Consider the following 25,687-nt stretch of genomic DNA (forward strand, 5'->3'; position numbering starts at 1 on the left):
CTGCTCAATTAAGTAATCCAGCTATAAATCCTGAATGTCATTTTGTTATTCTATTGTATTGTGTTATATCCAACCATGCTTTTAGCTTGCAAAAGCCTCTGTTCATTAGAATTTGTTTGTCCTTTTTTATAGCTGTATTTACATTTAAAACATTGTGCAATTTCATTTAAATTATAAGAACAGAACTAAAATAAATTATTACAAAGGAATAAAATGTTATTTGGAGGTTACAGAGGAGAAAGCATGGTTCTTAGATTTTAATCTCAGTTTTGCAACTTTCTTGGCCTGCATAATAGGTAAGCCATTAATGCACCAAGAAATGGCACAGAGCTTTGCTTGGACACAGTGATTTTTGCCAAGTAAATCAACATTTGCTCAGTATTTCAAGATCCTCACATCAATACAACATACATCAAGCCATTTTAGTGGTGTCAAGCACACCTATTTTGTGCAGTAAAAAGGGGACTGGGAATTGGTCACAGTCCCCAAGGCTGACAGAGCTCAGGTGTTTGGACAATGCTCTCAAGCACAGGGTGTGATTCTTGAGGCTGTGCAAGGCCAGAAGCTGGACTCAATGATCCTTGTGGGTCCTTCCAGCTCAGGATATTCTGTGATTCCATGGGGAATTGGCAATGGGAGGAGGTGTGCCAGCCTACCCACCCAGCTCCCTCCCCAGGCACACCCAGTCCTGCTGTACTTCTCTACAACACTGGTGCCCTGCTCCCAGGCAGGTTTGGCTTCAGTCTGTCTCAGTGCTTTTGGTAAACAAATTGCATTCCCATAAACCCAAGGAAATGGTTGATTTCTTCCTTTGTTTCTTTTCTATTTTTTTTTTAATATAAAAAGAGTCTATCATACAAGGATGTTGCGACAGCCTAAAGGCATTTAACTGGAAAACACTTCCACAGGCAAATCCTCTTTTGGATTAAATTTGTTTTAAAGCTAAAAAATTTGAAATTATAAAATGAGTATTAGGAAAGCTTTCTGAAGGTTTTCTTTAGTGGCTTGCAGAACACAGACCCAATAATAATGCACATCACTTGGAGGACAGGACAATTTTTCCATTACTAACATTTTCCTTTTAGGTGAGATGTTGGCTGCCTTTCAATGGACATTTTCACTGATGTCTCTGAGGCCAGGATTTCACCTCCATCATCCCATCTTCCCAGAAGTGCACTGAGGGTTGAAGTTTAAAGAAGCAGAAGTGTCAGCACCTCACACTGGGGGTCATTCATCCAAGATTTAATTACAATCTAACCTCTGCAGCTTAATCCAGCTAACTATATATGGAATGCAAACACTGTAACAAGTCCAGGATTTGGCACAAACTTAGAAGTAAATCAGAAAATCAAGATTACACACATGACTTGAACCCTGCTTGCTCACAGCAACTCAGTTCTCACAATGTAAGAAAGCACAGATAAAGTAGAATTATTAGATATATCAATATGTAAATCAATTATTAGATATATCAACCTAACACACTTCAGAAACTCCAACACTGGGACTACTGCAAACTAAAAATGAGGGTGTCAGAGGCAATCCTGCATCTTTATGGGAATTTTAGGCATGTAGCTCACTAACCAGCCCCTATCAGACTGAGCAGTTCAAACTTTCATGGTTCACAGTGACTTCAGAGAAGAGATCTTAGTAACAGCTTCATTGCTCCCAAATCCAAGCAGAACTCCTTGCAGAGTTACATATTCAGCCAGAGACAGCAAAGCTAAGTCAGCACCATAGAGAAAATAATCCAAATCAAAAGAAATTCCACGTTTAGTTTACAAGAGAAGAATTTGAGGGTTTTTCTCAGCTTTGCACATATTTGTGAATGGCCACTTGAAAGGACTGCTTTGAAGAACTGTGTGCTAATAAAAGGAGTCAGAAAGGCTGAATTGTTCACTGTTAACAGCATTTAATGAAAACTGAGAGATTTACCCAGGAAAATACTGTTGAGAAATACCAATATCTGTCCAGTGATCAAAAAGTGACTTTATCTCCATAATGAAGGCAGTCACACCTACTCATCAAAATGGCAACACTTACTGTAGAAAGGAAGCATAAGCAAAGGAAGAAAATTAGGAGACTTTGCTGAAATAGCACAATGTAAAAATATTGTTGTTTAAGCAGACAAACCAGCTTCAGATGTAAGGCCTATAATGAACCTTAGCATCTGGAATGACAATATATATGTAGGCAAACACATGCATACAAAATATATACATACACAAATATACATGAAAAAAATATCAATCCTGTAAACACAGGCTGGAATGTAAATCCTGGAAAACTATCCAAGTTCTTTCTCCATTTTGTAACACAAACAGCAATAATCCAGCAGGCCAACCCATGTCCCACTATGTAAAAATGTGAGTGGAAAACATTGCTCAACCAAAATGTTGACATTTTACACATTTTGCAGTGCTTATTTTATACAGGAGAGGCAAACTTTACATGCCTTGGTTTTTTGGGTTTTTTTTGTTTCTTTTGCTTAAGTAAAAAAACCCCAGTTTTTCAGACCATGCAGATAACAGAACCTTCCATGTTACAAACTCTATTATATGTCAGGACACCACATGAAGAAAAGGTTCACCTCATTTCAGGGGCCAACAATGGGGTCAAGTCCCAGGCTAGTGTGAACACATGTAATTCCACAGAAATTAGGCAAACAGCCCTTTTCTGCAGCAACTCAGCACCTGACCCATCACTTTCCATATCCTTCCTTCAGTGCACCTTCCCTCTGCAGCCCCAGAAGCTGTTCTCAAGGCCAAGCACATTCACACAGCACATCCTGATCTCCCTCAGCCACAGCTCCTTTCCATGGGATGTGCAATGTCCTGGCACTGGGTGCAAACCTGGGCTTTACAGCAGGAACATGAACCTTACCTGACCACCCCCTTGCCTAGGCAGCATTCTGGAATTATGGAGCAGCCTGGTTTTGCCTTCAGATAGAAGGAGACAGCTCTCAGATTGAACAGCACAACCACCAAGAAACTTGTAGCCAGCATGCAATCCAGCTCCCAAAATGCTGCTGCTGGTTTCAGCCTTTACTTCTGTCCCTGGGAATAATGATTTTGGCTGGCAGGAATTCCCTGAACGAGGTCTGCTCACCCTTTGATGTGTTCAACTCTCACTGGTGGCAATGAGAATTGTGCACAAGAGATAACTCCACATACACATGTGCTCCAATCCTCTCAACAAAGGATTCAATGATTTTTATTTTCACTTTGCCACAATAAATTTTTGCAGCTGGGCCAGGTATTTTTGCATATTCTCTTTGCCCTTTTCTTTCTTCAGCAGCAAGTTAAAAAAAAAACACAACCTCCCAAACAAAAACCAGCTAAGAAATCACAGTGACTTTATTTAGTTGTTTTAAAACCGGGAAGAGCCAGTTTCCTACTGGGAGAGATCATTTGGGGAGTTGTTCCAGATTTTCTCAGCTGCTTTCCCAGTTGCTGGGAGCAGCTCTGGGAGCCCTTTGCCACACCTACCCTCGACCTGTACACACTCGCTCAAGAGAGTCCCACGGGGCAGCACAAGGCAGAAACCTGAAGAGGAAATGCTCGGGAATGCTCTGACCACAGAGGAAGGAGCTGGGAAGTAGGAGGGTCACCACACAGCAGCCACAGGCAGGGTGGCAAAACAGTCACTGCTGTGCAAGTGGGCAGGTGTGAAGTTAAAGGTGGAAAAGGAGCACATTCCATATGTGGGAACTTTTCATAGCCATCATTTTAAAGCGGGTAAATGATGTAACAAGCAGGTTCACACCTCAAAACTGTTTCAGACCTTTTTCAAACCGACCACCAGGCAGGATGCATCTCCCACAAGGAGGCTACACTCAGAACAGCCAATCTCACACACCCAAGGACTTTCCCAGGCTCTGAGGCACAGCAAACCCCACATCTGCTCAGCAGAGCTCAGCATTCTAACCAGGGTGGCTGCACACTCCAGAAGGAGCTTCCAGGACCTCTCCAGCCCTGCACAGGGTCTGGGGACAGCATTAGTGGCAAAAATCACTCCATCTATAGCAGTACCGACTATTGTATCCAGCACCCCAGAGCACACAAGAGCAGGTGTTTATTTATTAATACAGATTTTTTTTTGCTCCACCTGAGCTCTCAGCAATGACTCTGCTGAGCACCAAGGACTTCTGACTCTCTGGCTGTGCTGTCACCTGCCAGTCACATCACCTCCTAAGGAGTGTCTTAACAACAAACTCTGTTACAAAGAAATGAGTTTGGCCTTTTACCTTCAGGCCCTCCAGTTTGGCAGCATTCTTTTCAGCTGAAGGAAATGCTCCCAGGTCTCTTCACACAGCTTATCCTGACACCATAACAGAGGAAAAACGCCTGCAAATAATCACTTTATACTGGGAAAACTGGAGTCTTTTATCACTTATATACATTTACTGAGAATTAACTGGCACAGAAACAAAGAAATCAGGTTTTCTAGAAGTGCCTGCACTTGGTGATATGATAAGTGGAACAATGATATCCACTTCATTTTTCCTTTTGAAGTGCAATCCTTCTGTACACACATCCACTTATCAACACTCATGCTACAAATCCCACAGAATCCATGGGTTTTAAAGATTCAGACTGTGGCTGACCTGGGAAAAAGGAGCATGGTTCCTTCTTCTGGATCAGTCTCAAACACAATCCGGGCACACACAACACAAAAGTATATGCCAAAGTATGTGCCAAAGCACATGCCTCAGAAAGCAAAGGCAAACCAGCTCCAGGGTTACACCTAACCCCTGCTGCAAAAGCTCTTCAAGCCAAAGCAGTCAACTCTAGAAGAAGTGTGATGCTATCACAAATTTTATTCCAAACCATGCAATCTTTGGTATTTTTTCTATTGGTCTCCTTCCTGATGCTGCATTTAAAGGTATTAAAACCCCCTCTACTTTCACTGGAAAGGAAAAGAATGTGTGTTCCTTGCTGTCACCAGTGCCCTGAAAAATGTGAAAAATGGCCTCCAGCTCTGAGAGCTCAAAAACCAGAAGACCAAGAGAACAGATGCACGCATGATTACTTTTTAAAAATCTCACCATTTTTCAAACCCCTCTCTTTTGTTTCTGGGGGATCTGACTCATAATTTTCAGAAGCAAACAGGAAGCACTGCAGACATCTCCAAGTATTTCCTCTCTCCACCCTAACACCCACCCCTCTTGTCTTTTACATAATTTCTGGAGACTTTATTATTCCTTTTGCTATATTAGCAATGAAATAGCACTTTTCTACACCAGCTCCAGTGGTGCCAAGGTGCAAGAGACCCTCCTTTGCCCAGTTCCAAGGGTCCTTCATTCCCTTGACAGGACAAAGCTTTCCCTGCCTGAGGAAGGCAGGTCTTGGGGACTGGCAGGAGTCAGCTGTGGGGAATTCAGTCCCAATCCCCAGAGCAGAGTGGGACCTGGAGCAGAGAAACAGGATGAAGAAGTGTTAGAAGGTAATGTGCCGGGAAAGCCTTTTTACCTCACTCCGTTTATTACAGCGCTTCCTTTCATTGTATACATGGGAAAAAATAACATTTCCCCTTCTCCACTCACCGGCAGGACCTGTCAGAGTGCTGGGCAAGCAGCTGCTTGGCAGGCTGGGCAGGAGGTATGGCAGAGGGACAGCCTTGGATCAGCTCCTCTGCATGCAGAGCAGAGTCCTGGCTGCAGAAAACGGGGTTTTAGCTTGTCCTGCAATAAGTTCTTGATGCCCTCAAGCAGCAGGGAGGTGGGAAGGGCAGAATCCAAGGTGTGGGAAAGGCACAAATGAGGGGAATAGAAACACTGTGAGGGATGACAGGAGAAAAGAAATGACCTGGTTTGAAGAAGACCATGCAGGCACTGGAGCAAGGTCAGAATGTGATGGGTGATGGACCGTGTAGCCACCATTCCTTACTCCTGTATGTCCAACTCTCAACCAGGATGGTGGGGACCATGCAGAAATGCAATGGGAAGCCACCTGTTTCCCTTTTTAGAGATGTCAGCTCTCTCTGGCCAGAGTAGACAAAGTGGGATACATTTTAGCAGCTCTTCTCAGGAGGAAGGCAATCTGCTTTTCAGGATGCTTTGTGTATTGCATCTCTTTGTGTCAGTGCAAGGTCTTAAGTGCAACTACAGGTAAGCCTGAGATCCATTTTCATGACATCCCTGTTCCTATTAAGACTTTGTAGCAGCAACCACTACTGCACACTCTCCCTGCAAAGGGAGCCTGGACACAAAAACAAGCATACCAAAGCTCACGTCTAGTTTCAAGTCAAACTAATTGGTACAAACATCCCCCATTTAAAAAGTTCTAATCTAACATGGTGCAATAATATTTAGCACAGTAAAACTATTCTAACCTTTTCCTTATCACTCCACAAAGCTCTCGGACACATTATCACAAGAGCTTAACCTGCTGCCTGGCACATTAAGATTAAAAACCTGCCCACTGCCTCAGCTACTATTCCCTATTCACTTGTGCATAGTAAATAATACTCCACAGCTATAAGCTGATCTAAAAAGATAGCAGAGCACCCCACCCAAAAATCAGCTCAGTTTTTATCACCTCCCAGATTTTATGACCTAATCAAAAAGCCAATCGCCTATCGCTGTGCTGCAGCTTTGCATACGGTTACACAGTTCCTTCTCCAAGTCAAACAGCACCACATTGTCTGGGATAATCTCATCCACTCACATAAACAATTAGTCTGCTATATTTTGATTAACACTTCCGTTCAAGAGGACATTGAGACGCTTCAGCCTGAGTGGCAGAAGGTCTGGCCTCCTGCTAAAACAGACACGCTCTTCCCAAGCTTCCTCCCTGACTGGAAATCCCAGCTGCCAGCCTTGCCCCAAGCACCTCTCTGGAGCAGAATTCTCCACTATATTCTGATTTGACAGATGGAGATAAAACAGCATATCTGACACTCCTTTGAGTTACAAGACCCATAGATCACAACATTCAATAAAAGAACTAAGCTGACCCAAACGCAGGCAAGGGCAAAAGTAAACATTAATCTGGGTCATTCATTTCACATTACAACCTTTCAGAGCCCGAGGGTCTCTAAGCAACAGTCAACCCCGTTAGCACAAATCATCTACTAAATTGCTTAAGTATATGATCTCATATTGCTTAGAGAGGGCTGAGAAACACTCACATAAACTGTTTTGATGGGGAGCAGTAATGTGAAGCCACTGATAAAAAACAGCTTGCAGAGCAAGTGTACATCCACAGCCTCGGTGGTTTGAAAAACTATTCACCAAGGCACAAGACACAGCCATCTCTGATACCACTTTACTCACATATAAATTCTTCCATTGGTACAGTGCCCTAAATAAACACCAGAAGTTAACTGCTCTCTTATGATCCATTAAAATAGAAACAAATATTAGTTAAACCTAAATATTCACATATTTCTTAGAAAAACTCAAGGATTTATTCCACCCTATGTATATGCTGCTTGCTACTCTGGTTACTTAAAAGGACTACAAATTATTCCTGTACCTCACAATGTGCTGTTAATCTGGCTGGACTGCAGCTTTGTGTCAACAAGAATGTGAGCTTGAGCCTTTGTTCTTTCTTTTTTCTAACCTTTAATCTGAAAAGGTTTTAGAACATGTTTTTGTTTATTTTTACCTTTCAAGTTTAATTTTTGTCATAGGAAAATAGCACCAAAAATAACTATTTGTTTGTGTTTAAAGCTCTGTGTTTACACAACAGAAAAGCTTGTCTCTAACTTGTCATCCTGAAATTAGAAAAAAGTATCACAGCACTTAACTCACCAAAGTTCTGCTAAATTTCAGCCAACTAGCTTTGAAGAGATCCTGTCATAGCTGTAGAGCAGACTTTCAATGGCATTTAAATCAGATATTCTGCTGACTTACTCTGGCAACACAGTGCCCAGAAAACAACTGACCAGCAAGTGCTCTGTTCTCTATCTGCAAGGGATGGCACAAATATCCAACCTCCCCTCCTCTCACACACTGTAGCCAAGGTGGAAGAAGTAAAATGAGACTTCACAGCATCCCCTGTAACCCCACCTAGGCAAGATCCATTTGAAAGCAGCTGCTGCCACATTAGGGCTAATGTGAATCAAAAATTCAGACACACAAAATTTCATCTGGACACCCACATGCCAGCTTAAGGTGTGAATAGCAGCCTCCAAAGAGAAATTCCCTCATCCCCAGACTGGGACCAAACCATGTGGAAAGAGCTACCAATATTCACAATGCACAGGAAAATCCTCTTCCCTCTTTAACTAGATTAAATAACCCACACCTCATTGCATTCACAATAATTCAGTCCCATTCTATATGGAGAAGGACTGAGAACTCACAGAAGGTATTCAAGGTGCACCCTACAAAATAGATCCATATTTCTTTTGGCTGCAAAAGTCAGGGAGAAAAAAACTGCACTAATTTTTTAATAGAAAAAATTAGTGTCTTCACCAATCCATAGAAAATAAGTACTCAGATTTGATCCCTGAAGCTACCAGTACATAAAAACAACAAAAATTCAGCCAAAACACAGAAATTCCAAAGCTGCTTCAATGGGTAACATCATCAACCAATACAGATACCCATAGCCAAGGTGTAGAGACCACTCTGAGAGCATTTGAAGATACTTGAAGACATTTCAGCACTCTGGCATGCCTGTGAATATCTTCCTTATCCTCAGAGGACTGAAGTGATCAAAAAGAAGAGCTGACAAGATATTTGCAGACCCTTCAGGCTAAAGGGATAAAACTCCTTTAGTTCTTCTATGACCTAAACTGAGATAACAGATGAAAAGCAGCTAGTGGAAAAAATACTTTCTTTCACCTCAGCTTGCTGGAAATCTTTATTCTTGATCTGGACATGAACTTGGTCTTCTTAGTCTTGCACTTGTCACTACAAGGGTGGACTATTTTAACACATATTTCAACTACATAGGAGAAGGAAGCACAAAGAGTAATTGGGACTGAATTTCTCCTTGATTCATTATGTCTTGCTCACATCCAGGAAATCCCTGGACTTCATAGGCTCTGCTGTAAAATTCCATCCAAGAGATGTTCATGTTACCTAACAGGCTGGAAAAAGATTTTCCAGCCTAGTGTTTGATCTTCTACAGTCCACATCACCCCAAATTTCTTCATAATGTAGAGATTTGCTCTATATTGAAGCAAAGTAACTTCTGGAGTGTAATTCATATTCTCATCCAATCCTGAATTTTTAAATTCCTCAAAAGCAGTGGGACACAGTGCCCTCATTTCCTTGAATCTTTAATATAAAAGAGTTGAAGGCAGAAGTCCATAATGATCCTTTCCACTCACACCCATCAGCCTGTGGGCACACTGAGATAGGGTGTCTTTTCTAGAAGCCTGCAGTCTCAAACACTTAGCAAAATGCTTGTAATTCCAAATTCTCTTTTAATCCATAGATGGTTTACTCTTGTTTCTACATCTACAAAAGTCATTCAGCCAAGTTTCTCCAATTTGCAGTGCCCTTTGGTGCATTTCACAAGCACTGGATGATTTATGTGAAATAAATCACAACTGTGTCAGTGGACAGTCGTAACTACCAATCCTCTGGAAGAAAAAAAACCCTCAGCTCCTCAGCCACACTCCAGTGATGCCTCCATAAGACACTGGTGAGCTGGGCTCTCTCTCTTTTATCTGTCTTGCCAGCGTCACGTTTCCTGCAACATTTTCCACTTCCTGCTTACATGCCACCAAATCATACATTTTGCAAATCAGCCATGGCTCTTCCAGTACCCCCAGTTTCAGCAGTTTCAAAGCCATAATACAATTTCTGAATGAATATAACCTCCTTTCTAAATTCCAAACTTGCCTGATGAGATCAGAAAACCCTGATCTTGCCAGGGAGGGAATGCTACACTTGCAGATGATCACAAGAGCACAAATGGTCTCCTGTGAAAGCTTTTGGCTGGTCTGAAATCTGTTCCAGGAGCAATACATTCATCAAGTGAGTGTTTCAGGAGGTTTTGCACCTTATTCAGAAAGTTTTGCAAGTTATGAGAAGGAAAGAAAAGGTGATGCCTTTTTCAGCAGTCATTCCTTGAAATAGTTCCTTGATCTTCTGCCTGAGGCAATATCTGCAAAGAGTTAATTTGGGTGAGGCATCAGGGTGACCCTGCTGCTCTCAGATTTGTGAACACCCATGAAAGCACAGCCCCATTAATTCCCACAGCCAAATGTATCAGCTACTCTCAAGATGTACTGACTATGTACTTCTTCCTCAGACAAATTAAAATGAAAACATCTGAAATGTCAAGCACCAAGAGGACTTCTCCCCAAAGAGGTCAAAAATTTCTGTCCTACTTTGTCACCTTCTAAGCTGCCCCTTGCCTTCTCACACCTGTGTTTCCACAGCTGAGTAACTGATCTGTGAGGTCATTCCTAAAGTCAAGTCTCTGCTGAGGTCCAAACACGAAGCAATCCAAAGCTCCCCTCACCCATATTTTGTGGGAAAATAGATCAGAACCACAGCAAATATCTTTTTTGACCAACTCAGCAACCCCACCCTGCTGTTTGAGAGTGGCTTTATTTGCCCCTCATTTCCCTAATTTGCCTGGACAGTTTTTAATTGCTGCCCATAAAATGTTTCACTTTCATCCCCCAAAATGTCACTAGGAAACCTCTTTGATTTGACTCCTACTGATGCACCCAGCTCTTTTTTCAGATGGCATTTTTATTATTGCTTTAATTCTACCCCAAAGACTTTCAGCTCTTGTATTAGAAAGAATATAAATTATCTCTGTTCTTTTTTCTCGTCTGTGATTGCTTCTTGCACCATGGATCCACACGAATACCAGTCACAAATTTACACTTTGGAAGTTGGATCCATCCCATGATACCAGATTATTGTCAGTCAGAAGCAATTATGTCAGTTCTGGAGAGTTAAGGGCTGTTTCTGTCACAAAGCAAAGTTTGAGATGGTGTCAGGTGGGATTTTTTCATCAGTCATTTGGAAATAGTTTTATATAATGATAGAATCATTTAGGTTGGAAAACACCTATATAATTGTTGAGTCCAATGAGTTGGAAAACTTGTGAATTCTTGTTTACCTCAACCCAGGACACACCAAACAGCAGGTGTTTCTTTGATAGAAGTTTTCAGAGAGAAGAGGGCTCAGTGGCACACTCATTTTATTGCTTTTGGGTCAGCAGATTTTCTATGACTGATGTTTTTGTCTTGTGTTCTCTGTACTCATTCAGACCTGCACACCTTGCCCTGATGATGCTGAATTTCTTTCTAAGAAGTTTCTTGGGTAACAGAGCCCAGTTTTTATGCAGCTTTACCAAGCATAAGTGCTTTGGGTGGTGACTTCTATTGCTCCACTTAGGTTGCAGACAGGAAGCAGGATTTTTCTCCCTCACCTCCATTATAAATGAAGAACATGAATTATACTTATCAGTCAACAAGGTTCCCCCCAAAGGGTAAGCATAACAATAATGCCAGCAAGTGTAAGACTCTCTTCAGCACAGAGATTTCTCAAAATGATAAATTCTTTATCTTTAGACACAAAATAAAACAACAAAACTTTTGACACATGGGAACCTTAATGAACTAACTAGCTTTGTCACTACTGGTGTAAGCCCAGTTACTGTTAGATAAACCAATATAAAACAATTCATGCATTGAGCAGATCAATGCTTATAAAACAGCACTGGCCCAGAACTTGGAGTCTTTGGTTGTATTCCACAATTTGTCAACAGTCTTGCACAAGTGGCTCTTCTGCTCGTGTCCCACCCCTTAATCCAATGTTTCCCTTCAAACATACTTTAGATCCATGCTTGGAAACTCAAACCAGCACTGTCCCACTTTGAGCTCTGCTCAAGGAAAAGAGCAGCCTAATCACAGAGACAGCTTAATCCAGCACAGAAAGGAAATGGATCAGATGAAATGGAGAGTTTGTCTCCACAGCCTCAAATGAGCTGCTATAACCAAACTTTACATAGCATGGTTTCACTGTATCCTAGATATTACAGGGGGAGGAGGTGTGGGACATTCATTGGTCCTTGCCTTCACTGACAGAAAAAACCTGTTCAACTACAAAAGTTAATACAGACAAGACTTAATTGCCTGCCAGGTCCTGACCTTGTTTTGTTTCTGCAAGAGAAGCCACTGCTAACACAAACTGAGCAAACCTCTAAGCCAGACCCTGCAGCTGCCCAGGAGCCACAGCAGTGCCCTCTCTGAATAGCCAGGTATCTGCCTCTGAGGGGTTTCTTGATCAAACCTTAACTTACCTTTTAATACTCCTGAAGATCCAGCCTGGGTAGTCTGAGTTTGTATCCTTTTCAACAGGTTCTTTGAAAAAATTGTCTCATGGCATCTTTGCAGTATAAATCAACAAATGTGCAAGTGTAGGACCTACACTTATACAGGAAATAATGTCAAGAAGCTTTGAAATTATTTTTTGAGTTACTTTTTATGAGGAAAAGAATATACAATATCATAGAATGGCCTGGACTGGAAGGATCCTTAAAGATCATCTCATTCCACCCCCTTGCCATGTGCAGGGACACCTTCTACTATCCCAGGTTGCTCTCAGAGCTCCATCCAGCCTGGCCTGGAACACTTCCAGGGATGGGGCAGCCACAGCTGCTCTGGGAAACCTGTGCCAGGGCTCCATCCCTTTATCAGCTTGGCCAGCCTGGCACAAATAAATGGTTATTTCCTCACCACCAACATTAAAAAATCATTAATTTTTCTGTATGTTATTTTGTACTTTTATGATTTAAAGGAAAAATTTATATTTTTAATGATATTTTAAAACCCCAATTTTCTAGGAAGGCTTTAAACTTTTATTCTTTGATCAGAAGAATGAAACTTGCTTACTGATGCATTTGAACATTTTTCAGCATTGAACTGAACAAAGATCTGTTCTCAGTGTTTTCAAAAGTGATATCCAATCTTTCCTATTACATTGGTTTTGCTTCCTCTCTTTATATATTGTTTCTGAACAGTTAAAAAGTATTAGCCAGACTGAAAGTTGACTGGGAATATTTTAGCAAAGCACACGAGGGAGAAGCTGAGGATATCCAAAAGTAAGAGAGTTGTAGGAGCTGAGATTTTACAAATCAAGTCAGGTACTGTGAGATTCAGGACAAAACTACATTGCTCACATCCAACTTTGCTGCCCTCTAAAGCTGCCAAGTTAAATTTTCCACATCACAGTGCTCAATGTGACACAACTACCCAAAATTTACTCTTAAGAACTGGATTGCTGTCTTTTAACTGTGGGAAGCAGGTATAAAAATCTGGGGCTTACTAAGAGTTTAAGCAGTTGTTTCCCTAATTCTGTGTCCTTTCAACTGCCCCTGCAGCACTGATTAACTTGTGTGTGTCAAGAGCAGGGAATAAAAAAGCTGTTTGAAATTCAAACAAGCCTCTAAGAGAAAATCAAGATAAGAAGCCCAAGCATTGAATCACAAGAAGTTTCTGTATTTTGAGTTTCATATAAAGAGCCTTGTTTCAGGGTTTGTTTGTTGATTTTCCTTTTAAATGACATTGATTTTTATCTGTCAGAGGTCAAAGAACAAAAAACTTGACTACTGTTTTAATATCATACAGAAAAGAGCTGAAGGAAGTTTAACTTGCTGTCAAATCACAGAATCACAGAGCAAGCTGAGTTGGAAGGGACCCACAGGGATAACCACCACATTTGGATATGCTCTTCCAGCCTCCTCCTGCCAAGTACTTTCATACAAATTTCAACCCAGTACCTTCACTCGTGCAGCAGCACTGACCTAAAGTGACATTTCAAATGAATTGCCCCAACTTTACGACAGAAGAAGATTACCAAGTACCACAATTTGTTATCTCTAACTTTTGTTGTTACAAAAAGTATCACAGGCAATCTTAAATTTCTTTCTGAGGAACTGGCATTTTACCTCAGACATTCTCTTGGAGAAGGTGGTATAAAACATTCTTTTTACTGCACAAAGTCAGAAACATTCAGAAAAAAACCAAACAAATATTCAAGTGTTTGAAACATCACCAGGCTTAGTACAGGCCTCAGACATTTGAAAAAGCACAGTAAACAGTGGCAATGGAGAGCTGACTTCTTCCCTTTGAAAATAACAAAGTTTGTCAGTAGCTTTCAGAGCTATTTTCTCTCAGCAGGGGCTGCAGATCTCTTGGTAACTGCAGCTCCTGCTCCTCTTCAGCCTCACTTCACTTCTAACACTTGCTCTGCTCACTTCTCATCCTAAATTCATCAGCACACCTCTCTTCCTCCTTTTCATCTTCCAGCAAGGGAGCACTGGAAGCACAGGGGAGGATGTTTTCCCCACATTCTTTTCTGCAGCCTATAGCCCACCCTTCAGGGTCCTCTTTCCCTTGTCACTAAGCAATGAACAAGAACTGGTTTTAAATCACATACTTTGGACAACACTTTGTTTCTCCTCAACAGCAATCAAAACATGCAAACAAATGAGGATAAGAAGTAGACAGAGGCTGAGGCACAGAAAGAGTCACAAAACCAGAAAAAAGAGCAACAAGACCATTCCTGACACAACCTTTTGGCTACCACAGCCAAAAGAGCCCCTTAAAACCTCAAGCACTGCTTAATATCAGACATGAATAAGTACATCCTAACTCTGTGTTTTTCTTGTTTAACTCTGTTACCAAAAGCCTTACCTTACAAGAATGTTATTTCTCAGTTTGTTTTGTATTTGAACAGAATTGAGGCACTAAAACTAAACTAAAAAATTATTTTTACTTCTCCACAGATTGGGAGCACAAAGCAGCTGGACAACTGAAGCTCTCCTGTGGCCCCCAGGAAAGGAATCTGGAAATCCTGGGAATTGGGATTCACCTCCCACACAGATGCAGGTCAGGTTGAGAGCTCCTGGTGCCCAGTGTCAGCAGAGAGAAGCTGACCCTGCCAGGTAAAACTGTTGCCCCCCCAGCAAGAGGCAGGTTTCATGATAGCCCACAAAGTCTGAGGGTGAAATCCTTCCTCAACTTACACCTGCCTAACCTGGGCAAAACTCCACAGGGGAGAGAAAAAGACAAGCCCTCCATGCTGGAGAAGTGGTGCTGGAGAGAGCCCTGCAGCTCAGGAAGACTCTTGCCACCCATCTGCAAGAGTCTTGGGGTTTTATAAAAAAACAGGGATAACATGCTTTTTTGGTTTGGTGCTTGTTTGGGGTATTTTGGCTAATCCTGTTCTCAGAAAGGCTATTTTACTTGAAACTTTCCACAGCAAAGCATTCAGCTCCAGGCATCTATCCTGGGTCCCAAATATCAGGGTTTAGCACCATAAACAGCTGAAACCAGGACCCATGTCAGGAAGTGCCTACACATCTACGTAGTGGTGGAACTGCTGGTTCAAGTAATTACATGGAATCAGATTTACAAATAACAAATGAAAGTGTAAAGCAATCAGTCATAAGGGGGATTATGTCCTTAAAGGAATTAAAATATGCATCTCTGACCAAATGACAGAACACAGCACAGACAAGGTAAAAATTAAACCTTGAACTTGTTAATTTTCCTTTCTCTATTTTGATACCAAGTGTACCAAAGCAATGGAGCTTCACCCACATCCCTTTTCTGCTCCAAGAAGCAGCAGACCTTTCAAAGCAAGCAGACTTTCAAGTGCAGAGGGCACAGCTTTGTGCTGTTGCCCAACAAAGAGGCTCAGGCTCCAGCTGAGCAGCACCAGGAGAAGGTTCCAAAGACCTCACTGTGCTCTGAAACACCCAGCTGAGCCAAGGCTCCTGTGTCCCTTGGGAAACAATCTTCCAGGCTAAGGAAGTCAGAGATTGACTGACTTCTTCCTCTGCAGTACTGTTAAAATACAGGGTAACTGTGGTTTCTAGTGACACCAAGAACCACGCACAGGTGGTCTAGTTTAATCCCATCATCATGTAAAAGCAAGGCAAAAAAGACTTCAGGTCAAACAATGTGCCCTCTCTTTCCTGACTACTCCCCACATCACCCACAGCCCAGCTGAGAACTACAGAAGTTGTGAGTCCTGTGTCAATTCAAAATCCAAGCCCTCTCTTATTTCCAGTTACCACCACACAGCTTATGGGTAAACTCACTTCCACATCAATCAATCACTTCTTTCCTTAACCCCCATTTTCTCTCCAATTCTGTTTGAGAATGAGCCCTTTGAACCAAGGATATTACATTTAAGCATACAGCCTCATAAATCATACTGCTGTAATTAAGTCTAATGTTATGTTCCCTCACACCAAGGCTCTGCTCTGTGAACAAGTAAAACTTCTAAAACAAACCAACTTCCCCTGGGGCTCATGGACTGCTGCATTCCCCTGAGGCTGCTTTGTGGAAAGCTTTGTCTCATTGTTTATTTAGAGATGGTACTGCTGTTAGAGCATTTGAAACAAGCATCAAAATAAGGTTGTTATAAAAGCTGGAGCAGTGCCTAATTGCTGGTGAGAGTGGATAATTACAGAGGATATGAGCTTTGATATATGGATTGAATAGCAAGGTATGTGAGATACAGGGGTGCATTTATGTGCCTACATCTCCACTTACATGGCATTTATTGTAAGATCAATGAAAGTAGTTAATAATGCATCTAATAGAGCTTATTAGTAATCACAGAGAAGAAATACACTGTGCAGCTGGAAAGTGTACACCACCATATATTCAAAGCAGCTGCAGAATTCAGACCAGGTCTGCTGCATTAGAAGGACAACCAAGAGAACACATTCCTGAAAATGCCAATCCCACAGAGTATTTAAAAAATAAATCAGAATCATACAATCAAAACTGTCACACTTCACTGGTTCTATCAGTCTGAAGTACCTAGGAAACAAAACATTCAAGTGCTTTTTCCCACAGAAAAGCTGAAATTCATACTCTCGTCTCTCTTTTAGGTATTATTTGATTGTCTATATGTCAGAATCAAATTATGATTAATTCTAGTTATGCCACTCTCACTTTCTTCAGACTTTTTATTCTTTCCTGACTAATTGCCTTTTCCCAGCTGGTACATGAAACAAAAATTTGCCATTAATTAAAGGACTCTGTTCCTTAACCATAGCTTACACATACAGAGAGCAGGAGAGAAAGGTTGAAAAAATGAGTGTACTGATAAAAACACCACATTGGTGTCTTAGAGCTACCATCAGTCACTACATCTTTTCTCTTAGCACCATTCCCGAAGCCACCAAGATGACCTATTTTAGCCTTTGCTATACTTGCAACATTGTAATTCAGGCTGCTTCCCAAGCACTTTCTACTTAACCTTGTCTCTTCACAGAGTACGATTGACTCAGCCCCCTGTGAAGCCCAAGTTCAAGGCAACTAATTCACAAAAAAAATCCAGCAAAGAAGCCTGAATGAATCTGGAATATTTTGAGTAAGAAAATTGCAGCAAACTGTTTCACAAATCAAGAGAAGTTTTTAAGAAAAATCAACATTACATACAAGGAAATGAGTCCAAAATATTTTACAACACAGTTTTTGCTGCTAATCAGACCCCTTGTCACCCAGAGCCATCTATCACTGAGCAGGCAGGTCCTCTGCATGCTCCATTAATTATGTTCCAGGAGATCTCCCACTGCACATTTATGGAGGTGAGACAGGAATGCAGCTCCCCATGGTGACTAACAGGCCCATCGTCAAACTTTCCTACAGCTGATCCTGGCCATTGTCATTACTCACTTTTCCACCCATCACCACCTCTCCAGGCAAGAATATTTTCTTCCCCTCATTGTACTGATAGGTGATTAATGCAGTTTTAATTGCCACCATGCATCACTGAGAGCATTCACAGCCAAAATATTGGGAAAGGTGGTCTCAACACCAGCCTAGGACAATGTGAGATCACTGGATCCACTGCCTGGCCCTGCCACACATCTCCTGTAGACATAAGGCCTCCAACTGGGCAGAAGCCAAAACAGACTAAAAGCTAAAAAAGTGAAAGCCCTACAGAATTAACATAGTTAAATAATCCAGTATCAAACCTATCTTGCAATGACAGAATGCTACCAATGGATGGAAATTGCTTTTCCCAAACACTTCCTCGACTATCAGCTCACACATCCAAAAGAATTCTCATGTTTTAAAAGGAAGGAGGGCAGGTGAGGAAACTCAGAGAGCCTTGAGGTTGGAAAAGCCAGACTACATATCATCAGCACCTGGAAGCAGCATCCAAACCCAGAGGATGCCCAAAGCCAAGCAGAAAAAAAAAAGAGCAGGGGATTTCTTGGGCTCTCAGTACCTCAAGAATCCAAAGGTCTGCAGTAGCAAACAGGGAATGCTGAGGCCTGAAACCCTCTCCTTTACCATGATCCAGAGGTGCCCCTCTCCTTATGGGATTCACAGCCTGGAACATTCTGGAGACAGATGGTTAAACCTCTCCTTCCAAAACTGAGCAAAGCTGCTTTCTTTTAAAACACAGACCAAGGAGCAAGAATTGGAGCAGCAGTGCCCAACTTGCCTGTTCCCATCCCACCCTGCAGCACTAACCCAGATGGTAGAAGAGAGGTTCAGTTTCCTCTTCTAACTAAGAGGGATCAAAGCTGAAAGCAGAGCCTTCATGCTCACATCCAACAGCTGTTTATAGCATGAAACCATTCACAGACAAGGAGGGAGAGGGCAAGGACACAGACTTCTTCCAGCTGCAAGAAATGTTCCAAGCCTTTGGGACCCACTTACAGAATGTAGTTACAGCAATTCTCAAACCCTCTTTGTAGAGGAAGGTGTGGAAAGGCACTCCTGCTCCTACCTAGCACCTCTCAGCATGCTCACCTGGACACAGGGCCACAGATCCTCTGTCTCCTAAAAGGAGGTGGTTTATACCTCCCAAACTACAGCAGAGCAAGATTTCCACACTCAGGTTACAGTAGATATTAACCTGGCCCAACACATGATCTGGACAGCTCAGCTACATATTCCTCTCAGCTTTTAGTTTGCTGGCAACACTGAGCATGTAAAAATTTCTGCACTGGCAAGTGAGGAAAAAATACTCAAAAATTCAAGAAACAGCCTATATATGCTTCAAAATCTCCCTCAAAATTCATGTATTGAGTTGGATCAACCCTTCAAGGAGTGGTGTCCACTGACGTGACAGTCTTGACCTGCTTGGAGAGGTGCTGTGCACTTTTTTACCTTATTTATAGAATGGCCTTGCTCATGTTTTGTCTAAGAAACAATTAGCCTTTGACAGCTTAAAATAAACAGGACTCTCTCTCAGCTGAACAGTCACTAGCCCTGAGCTGGATTTCAAGTTTTTGAAACAGCATGAGACTCCCCACTGGGCTCAGTAGTGTAAGAGAGCTGCTGGGCAAGCTGACTTTTCAGAACAGCATCCTGAGCAATCTGAACAAGAGCAATTAAACAAGGATTCACATCAGCCAAATGAAACAAGTAATTCCCAATCCTACCCCACTTAGGCCTCCTCTTTCCAGAGATTTGCAGAGAACCTGCAGGAATGCAGAAGGTGCAGGAGTTCAGCAATGGTTGCACACCAAAAATGCAGCTGGCCAAGCTTTTTCCCCTGAACAGAAGAGGTTTTTTTGCCCCCTGTGTTTCTGCAGCCAGTCCAAAGGCAGCAATTGCAATAGCTGGCACAACGTCATTTGGCACCTCTGTTTTAAATTTCAGTCCAAGCTCTTGTACCACCAGCAGAGGGGTCAGCATTCCCATTGAGTAGCCATGGGAGTTTTCCACTGGTGACTTCAAGCTTCCCAGAGCTCCTCCACTTCAGCCTCCTGGTTCTGCAGCTGTCTTTACCATGCCAGGGAGCAGGGCACAAAAAAGCTGTACTGAAAAGCCAACAGAGGTACATCAGCATTCTTGAACTCCTGTCTCATCCCAGGTAGTTTTCTTGGGCTGGGTTTTCCAGCTAAAAGAGAAACTGGATAGAAAATGTTGGCTCGAGCTCACTTGTTTCTTCTAGTAAAGAGCTCCCATGTGCCCTGGGCAAGGCTGGATCTTGGCTTCTCCTCTATAAAACTGGGAGTAAATGTCCTGCCTTAACTCTGAGAGGGAGTTTACTCAGGGGAAGATCAGCAGCCTGAATTCTGTGACAGGACAGTGCTAACACATATTCAAGTTGCACAAGCAGCAGTCACAGCAGGAACATCCATGACACGAGCAGGTGTTCTCAGAAAGGAGGAACACAATGAAAAGCAAAAGCACGGCACACTCAGCTTCCTCCGGATAACAGAGCCCAGCAATGAGACACAACACCACCAACCAACAACAGACCCTGCCAGCAAAAAGGAAGTGCTGGGGAGAACAAGAATAAGAAACAATATCCAGCAATTAACAGCTGCAGAAAAGCAAAGTTTTTCAGACAGAATTTCAAGTTGTAAGAGACAGCAAAACAAAAGATGTGAGACAACATGGGGAGTCACGGAGAGACAAGGCGCCAAATCAACAAATAGAGGAACACACCATGGAAAAACACTTGTCAACAGATCAAAAGAGTGAACAGCAAGGATTGGACGCAATCATAAGACTTCAGAAAATATAAAAGACCTTGAACACCAGCTCTTTTTCAGTAGAGCAGCACACCAAGTTAACCTAGACACTGATTATTTGCATTTTCACACTGACAGTCGCCCCATGGCAGGGATCTCAGAACACAGGGAGCCCAAAACAAACACGGGAGCAATACCCAGGCACACATTAACTTGCCTTAGTGTTTCACTGCTATTTTGAGGGTATCACTAATGTTTAAGCAGATATTTACTAGAGTTTGACCTTCCTTGCCAATTGCTTACAACCAGCGCAGAACTGTTGCCAGTGGCAAAGGTTTCAGGACATGCCACAAAGTCACTGAAGCTCCTGCAGCTCTCCTACAAACATCAGAAGAACCACTGCATCCTCGGGACAGGTCACTGCAACCAAACCACAGGATGGTTTTAAAAAATGTGTCAACATAAAGAAGTCTATCAGTGTATCTCTGTCATTCTGCGCTCCCTGGATTCCAAGAGAGTGACTTAGGGACACTGTTAATAAAAACCTGAAACAAGCAGCGGTTCAGTGAAGTAGCCACAGCTAAAATACACCTTCTTCGCCTCGCAAAGAGAAAGAGCTCACGGGAATAACATCCCCATGAAGCTAAACATCTGATTATAAATATCTCATCACTGACAAGCAGATTGTGCTGGACATAAAGGGATGCACATTTAACGAGCTGATTACGACCATGAGAAAGAAAGAAAGCAAAGGTTTTGCCTTTTACGTCTTTGTCCAAAATTCTCGGACGGGCAATAAAACCCAATTAATTAGAAGGTCAGCCGTACATAAAGCCCGTAGGGCAGGGCAGAGAGCGGGCTCCGGTGCCGCGCTCGGGGCCGGCGCGGGGGCGCAGCCCCGGCAGCAGCCGAGCGGGGATCCCGGCACCGCCGCCGGCACCGCGGCCGCCCGGGCCCCGCTCGGGAACTTCTCTCATCCCCCGCCGCTCCCCATCACTTCCTACTTTCCCCGCTCCGCCGAGCAGCGCTGCCGCCCCTTCCTGTGCCGCCGCCGCCGGCGCTGCCCGCGGGCCGGCTCGGCGCAGCGCGCCCGGCTCTCACTCACCCCAGCGTGCTGATGAAGCCGTTGACGGAGCCCTCCGCGTACAGGGACACGATGTCCCCGATGTACAGAAAGCTGGACATTTTCTCAGACATTCTGGTTCATTTTCCAGCTGGGTTCCGCGCTCCTCCCCTTCGTGGTGAAAAAAAAAAAAAAAAATAAAAAAAAATAAAAAAAAAAAATCAAAACAAATGACAGCGACCCGTGATGAGGCTGGGAGCCGAGGCGGGCGGGCGGGGGGCTGAGCGCGGCCCCTGAGGTGCCGTAAGGGCTGACAGGAGCGCGGTGCGCGGCTCTGCACGGCCCGGCCCCCGCCCGCCCCCCGCGCCTCCGCCCCTGCCCGCCCCCGCTCCGCCCCGGCCGGAGCACCGAGCCTGGGACAGAGCACCGAGCCTGGGGCAGGCGGACCTGGCTGGCCTCCGGCCGGGAAGAGGCTGCCGAGCCCCCCGGTCAGAACCCGCGGGGGCAGCGGCTGAGGGGCGCAGGCCGAAAGGGGGAGCGTGAGGGGACGGCGGCTCTTCCCCACAGCTCCGCCGAGAGAGTGGGCTTGGAGAGGTGGCTAAAAGTGTCACCTTCTGTTTTATGGCTTGCAGACTTCAGGAACCACAACTCTTTTAGCTAATTTTTTTTTAGTGAGAAGCAGACCATGCTGCAGTGTTCACAGAATCCCAGGGTGGGTCAGGCTGAAGGGACCACAGTGGGTCAATGGTGCCATCTCCCTGCTCCAGCGCGGCCATCCCAGAGCACAGGATTGTGTCCAATTCTGGAATATCCCCAGTGAGGAGACTCCACACCCTCTCTGGTCTCTGTCCAGGCTCAGTCACTGCACAGGACACAAGTTGTGCCCCATGTGCAGGTGGAGCCCCCTGGGCTCAGTCCCTGCCCGTGGCTCTGGTGCCATTGCTGGGCCCCGGAGCAGAGCCTGGCCCTGCTCTGCCCTCCCTGCACACAGGGACACCCAGGGCTCAGGGCCCCTCTCACCCCCACAGCACACATTTCCACAAGAAAATCACCACGAATCTAACAATTATAAAACCCACCCTCGATGTACAGAGCATTCTGGAAGCCCTTCCTGCCCAGGCCATTGCAGCTTCCCCACGCTGCCTGGGCTCTCCTGGCTTGCCCAGCTGGAAAAGGACACGGTTGCCAGAGAGGTGGCAGCCCAGCCTTGGTGGCAAAGGGGCTCAGAGGGGCTGCACAAACCCACTCTGCTCCAGCTCACTGCCCAAAACCAAGGACCAGCCCACCAAACCCTGCATCCACTATTGATGGAAGAGTTCAGTTCCAAGGTAAGGCTATTCCCAGCAGGGAATTATTATTCTTAAAAATACTGTACATTCCTTAAAAGTGTATTTTTTGTTTTGTTTCTAAGAATGAAACTATTTCTACTTTTTATGAGTTTTCAGGTGAAATTTACCTAACTGACACAGCTCTCCTAGTTACAAGCAAATTCAGTCATAGTATTTGTTAACCACTATATGAAAAAAAATACTATTTGCAATAAGAAAAAAGAGCCTGATCAAGTACTAACTCTGAAATTATAAGAATATTAATCTAGTTGCAGGATTGTGCAGACTGCTGGCAGTGAGTAACAAGCTGGGGGTTTCACACTTCAATTTAATCTCTCAGATCTGTAACTTCAATCTTACTGCACTTCTGAACATAAATTGTTGAGATCAGAAATTATGAGTCTCCAAATTAAAAAAAAAAAGCATCTTACCATCTAGATGTATGTTATGCCATTCTAGAGGTCCCTCTTTTGCTCCTGTTGAATATATTGGATTTGTCAGTTTCTTGTGTACCCGTTGGGATACAAAGACACCAGCAGAGACCTCTCCTCTGGAGACAGGCTGGGAGAATGAGGTTTGTTCAGCCTGTGGAAGAGAGGGCTCTGGTGAAACTTTATAGCACCTACCAGTACCTAAAGGGGGCTTACAAGAAAACCAGAGAGTGACTTTTTACAAGAGCGTGGAGTGATAGGAGAAGGGAGAACGGCTTTAAACTGAAAAAGGGTGGGTTTAGATTGGATATTAGGAATAATTTCATCCCTGTGAGGGTGGGGAGGCACTGGCACAGATTTCCCAGAGAAGCTGTGGCTGCCCCTGGATCCCAGGAAGTGTCCAAGGCCAGGCTGGATGGAGCAGGGGATTGGAACTGGATGGGTTTTGATGTCCCTTCCAGCCCAATCCATCCTGTGATTCTGTGCACACATATACAGGCCCTGGATCTGACACTTCCCCACATTCTTCCAGCTCAGTCTCCGGTGTCACCACAGTTATTAAATCCTACCTGGAAAAGCCATATGAAGAGAATAGGTTCCCCATTCAGGACCCAGCCCTTGCACAGGAAAACCAAAGATGAGGCCCTTCAAACTGCCCCAAACACACACAGCAAACTCCCTAGCTGGACTAATTTAAAGCACACCAGAATTAGAAACTGGAAGTCCAAGCAGCACAAAGCACCAGAGGGCAGAGAAGCTCTGGCTCCCTGCCCACGTGCTGACTACGTGAAAAGCACTGACCCAGGAGCCCTCCAGGAGCCACCACACAGAGAGCTCAGGTGTTCTATTTCATGGAAATGTGGTTCTGAGCTGAGCAGCAAAGGCTTTACAATGCATTGACAATATCCTGTGCCCTCCTGACCCTCTTTATCTCAGCCATTTTATACCAGGCTCTAATGGTCTAATTAAGATACTTTAGCCAGGGTGGTTTCACATTTCCCAGCAATAAATGAAATCCTGGCATGCCTTAGATCAGTGGGAGTATTCCTGAGAATGAACTTCAGAACTTGGCCAAGCAGCAGGATTGTCTGTCCTTGGTGTGCCTGGGAGCAAAGCTCCATTTGGGACTATTCTGTCAGGAGGGGACAGCTCTGTTGCCTAAACACAGGTAATTGGGGCCATTGGAAATGTCCTTTGGTACCTGAGGCATCCCTGAGGATTGGCAGCAGCAAGGCAGGACTGCTGTGTCCTTGACAGCTCTGCCTGCACGGGGAGAAAGGGGCCCACAGGTTTTGCCACTACAAGAAGGTTAATTCAGGTCACTTTGGAAAATATTTGGCATATGCTTGCCATGGCAAAGCTGGAAATTGACAGGACTCCTACACTTGCAGTCATCTTTGCTTCTTTTCCCCCCCAAGGAAATCAAGGCACAGGCTGCATTCTCCTTCTCTTGTTCATCTTGGCTCAGGCTGGATGGTGCCAGCAGCTGAACACGGTTGCCACCTCGTAGCTCTTCAGTGATACACATGGAATGAGCTGGAAATCTCAATCCAAGCAGATAAAGCTGATAACTAAAAATGAGCCCTATGAAATCATCAGTTTTGCAGAAAAAGTTATATCTGAAGGCAGTCACGTATTCAGGCTTCATTTTAAACCTGTCCCACTGAAACATCCTGATAAATCTCATTGAAGTAAAGTTATTTGTGTGCTCAAAATAAGCCAGCCCTTACCCACTTTTGTAGACCAGGTCTCAAAATAGTAGCAAGATCACCCTTGAAAAGCAGATCTGAGGAAACTTTGCTCTTCTTCTCCTTGCAGACAGGAAACATAAGTAGTGACAATCCTCCAGCATTTTTAACAAGCATTAACTCTCTTCTATTAAAAATAATGATTATGCCTCTCTGACTGCTAGTTTTATGAAGATGGTATCTGGAAAAAATTTAATTAAAATGAAAGAGATTTTGTCATAACAAGTCTACATAGAAAAAGATAAAACAGGGCCAGAGATTACAATGGAATATTGCTTCATTTATCTGGAGCAGAAATACAGTAAATGGGTTATTTGGATAAATCTGGATTTTTTTACAACAGTTTTAACTTTGTAATTAGCTGCAGGGTGAAGGTGAGGCTGCTTAGTCAATAACTGGGATATGCTTTCCATCAGTTAGTTATCTCTGGTAATCTTTTGTTCCAAAGCTGGGAATACAGGCTTTGCTGTGAAACAGGACCCAGATGCAGGAATCATCAGCTGGTGCTGCCCTGGTACATGTATTCCTCTGTACATTGTAAAAGTGAGGAAGTCTTCCTTTCTCAGCTCTCATTTCTAGTCTATTACTTCTTTTCAGAGAAGAAAATATTCAAGCAATTTCTGCAATGGTACTCTGACATTAAGTCTCTTTACAGAAGTATTTGACTATATTTTAATGCAGGGAAATTTCACCCTTGATGCCTAGGTCCTAGATTTTGATGTTCATTCCA

At 43.6% G+C, this 25,687-nt stretch overlaps 1 protein-coding gene across 2 annotated transcripts in view; it reads right to left on the reverse strand.

The window, feature by feature from the left end:
- Positions 1-21,783, reverse strand: part of ITPR2 (inositol 1,4,5-trisphosphate receptor type 2) — a 237,105-nt gene extending 215,322 nt beyond the window's left edge. For both annotated transcript variants that reach the window (XM_079304200.1, XM_079304199.1), the window contains exon 1: positions 21,493-21,783. In XM_079304200.1, the coding sequence (XP_079160326.1) occupies positions 21,493-21,584 (92 nt within the window). In that variant the 5' untranslated portion in view covers positions 21,585-21,783. The remainder of the gene's footprint in view (positions 1-21,492) is intronic.
- Between the last annotated feature and the right edge of the window lie 3,904 nt (positions 21,784-25,687).

The sequence above is a fragment of the Erithacus rubecula genome (assembly GCF_903797595.1).
Source record: "Erithacus rubecula genome assembly, chromosome: 4".
Taxonomy (NCBI): domain Eukaryota; kingdom Metazoa; phylum Chordata; class Aves; order Passeriformes; family Muscicapidae; genus Erithacus; species Erithacus rubecula.